Source organism: Austrofundulus limnaeus, unplaced genomic scaffold, assembly GCF_001266775.1.
Source record: "Austrofundulus limnaeus strain Quisiro unplaced genomic scaffold, Austrofundulus_limnaeus-1.0 Scaffold463, whole genome shotgun sequence".
In the NCBI taxonomy this organism is placed as follows: Eukaryota; Metazoa; Chordata; class Actinopteri; order Cyprinodontiformes; family Rivulidae; genus Austrofundulus; species Austrofundulus limnaeus.
In genome coordinates this window covers 414,029-415,184 of record NW_013952865.1, presented here as the reverse complement: position 1 = coordinate 415,184, position 1,156 = coordinate 414,029, and the positions used below count along the sequence as shown (strand labels likewise).

The 1,156-nt window shown below is 32.0% G+C and overlaps 1 protein-coding gene across 1 annotated transcript in view; it reads right to left on the bottom strand.

Annotated features, from left to right (window-relative positions):
• Positions 1-215: 215 nt before the first annotated feature.
• Positions 216-1,156, bottom strand: part of fbln1 (fibulin 1) — a gene marked incomplete in the record, with an annotated part of 79,992 nt that continues 79,051 nt past the window's right edge. The window contains 1 exon segment of the mRNA XM_014025242.1: positions 216-806. Coding sequence (XP_013880696.1) covers positions 667-806 — 140 coding nt within the window.

The following is a 1,156-nucleotide window of genomic DNA, read 5'->3' as shown; positions in this document are numbered from 1 at the left end:
AAATAGACTCATAGGGAAATAAGATGCAAAAAATAATCTTTGTTAAAAGAAACATCATGTTTTTTAATATAATTTAAGACATTGATCTTTTTTCTGTTAGAAACCAATTTTTCTGTTTTTCAAAACAAACAGAAGTGCTTTGAAGGAAAAAAAAAACTTGAAGTTTGGCTTTTGGTCTTGAAATGGAATAAGAATAAAATTCTAAGAACAACCACTGTAACTAAAATAGTGTTTATTCTGTCAATAAACAAAAAACAAATAAAAAAAACTCAAGTACAAAACCATACATATAATAAAAAATGAAAAGATAATTTTAGAATACAAAGATGTATAACAAAAGAAAAAAGAACGTTGTTAAATGTCTTTAATGTAATCTTTAAATTCTCTACAAGCATGCACTTTCAACTAAAAACAAAACATATAACATTTATTAAAATCTCTTCATGTTTGTTCATCTTTAAGCTGATTTCAGAAAGGATCCAAAATGTAAAAGCTCTCCTCAGAAACATGTAGTGGCCTTCAGTCTCAGCAACAATCAAAACTGATAACACTGTCAAAACGTATTAAAACCTTGTCACTGATTCATGTGTGAATGTTACAAAAGTAAAGTGTACAGTGTTGACAATAGATGTCTTAATATGTGTTGAAAATTCTGCCATCTTCTTCTCAGAACCAAAACTCTGAGACAAAGACATGAACGTTGATGATGTTCTGGCCAGAGTCGCCCTGAGCTGTCCGGTTGCGCATAGAGAGCTTCAGTACTGTTGACATTGGACCAATCAAAGGCTTTACTTGGCGAACGACACCTGAAGGAAACAGACATGTTTTATATTACTGGAAGCAATTATTGGACTTTTCTTGTTAATTATGCAGTTGCAGACTGTCACACTGTTATATAAACCAGCTATTTGGTGATAATTTTACATTAAAAGACTATAAAACCTGAATACCAACTAAAAATGATGTGGTATATCTTAAGTCAGTTTTACAAACTTGATGTTTTGTTTTGTTTTTTGTTTTGTTTTTTACATCTCAAAGTCTGAGGTAATGTTGAGTTTGTACAGGGTTTGCACCTTCCTCCTCTCCCTCTTTCTTAAACTACCTGCAGACAACAACCCCTTCACACACACACACACACACACACACACACACACAC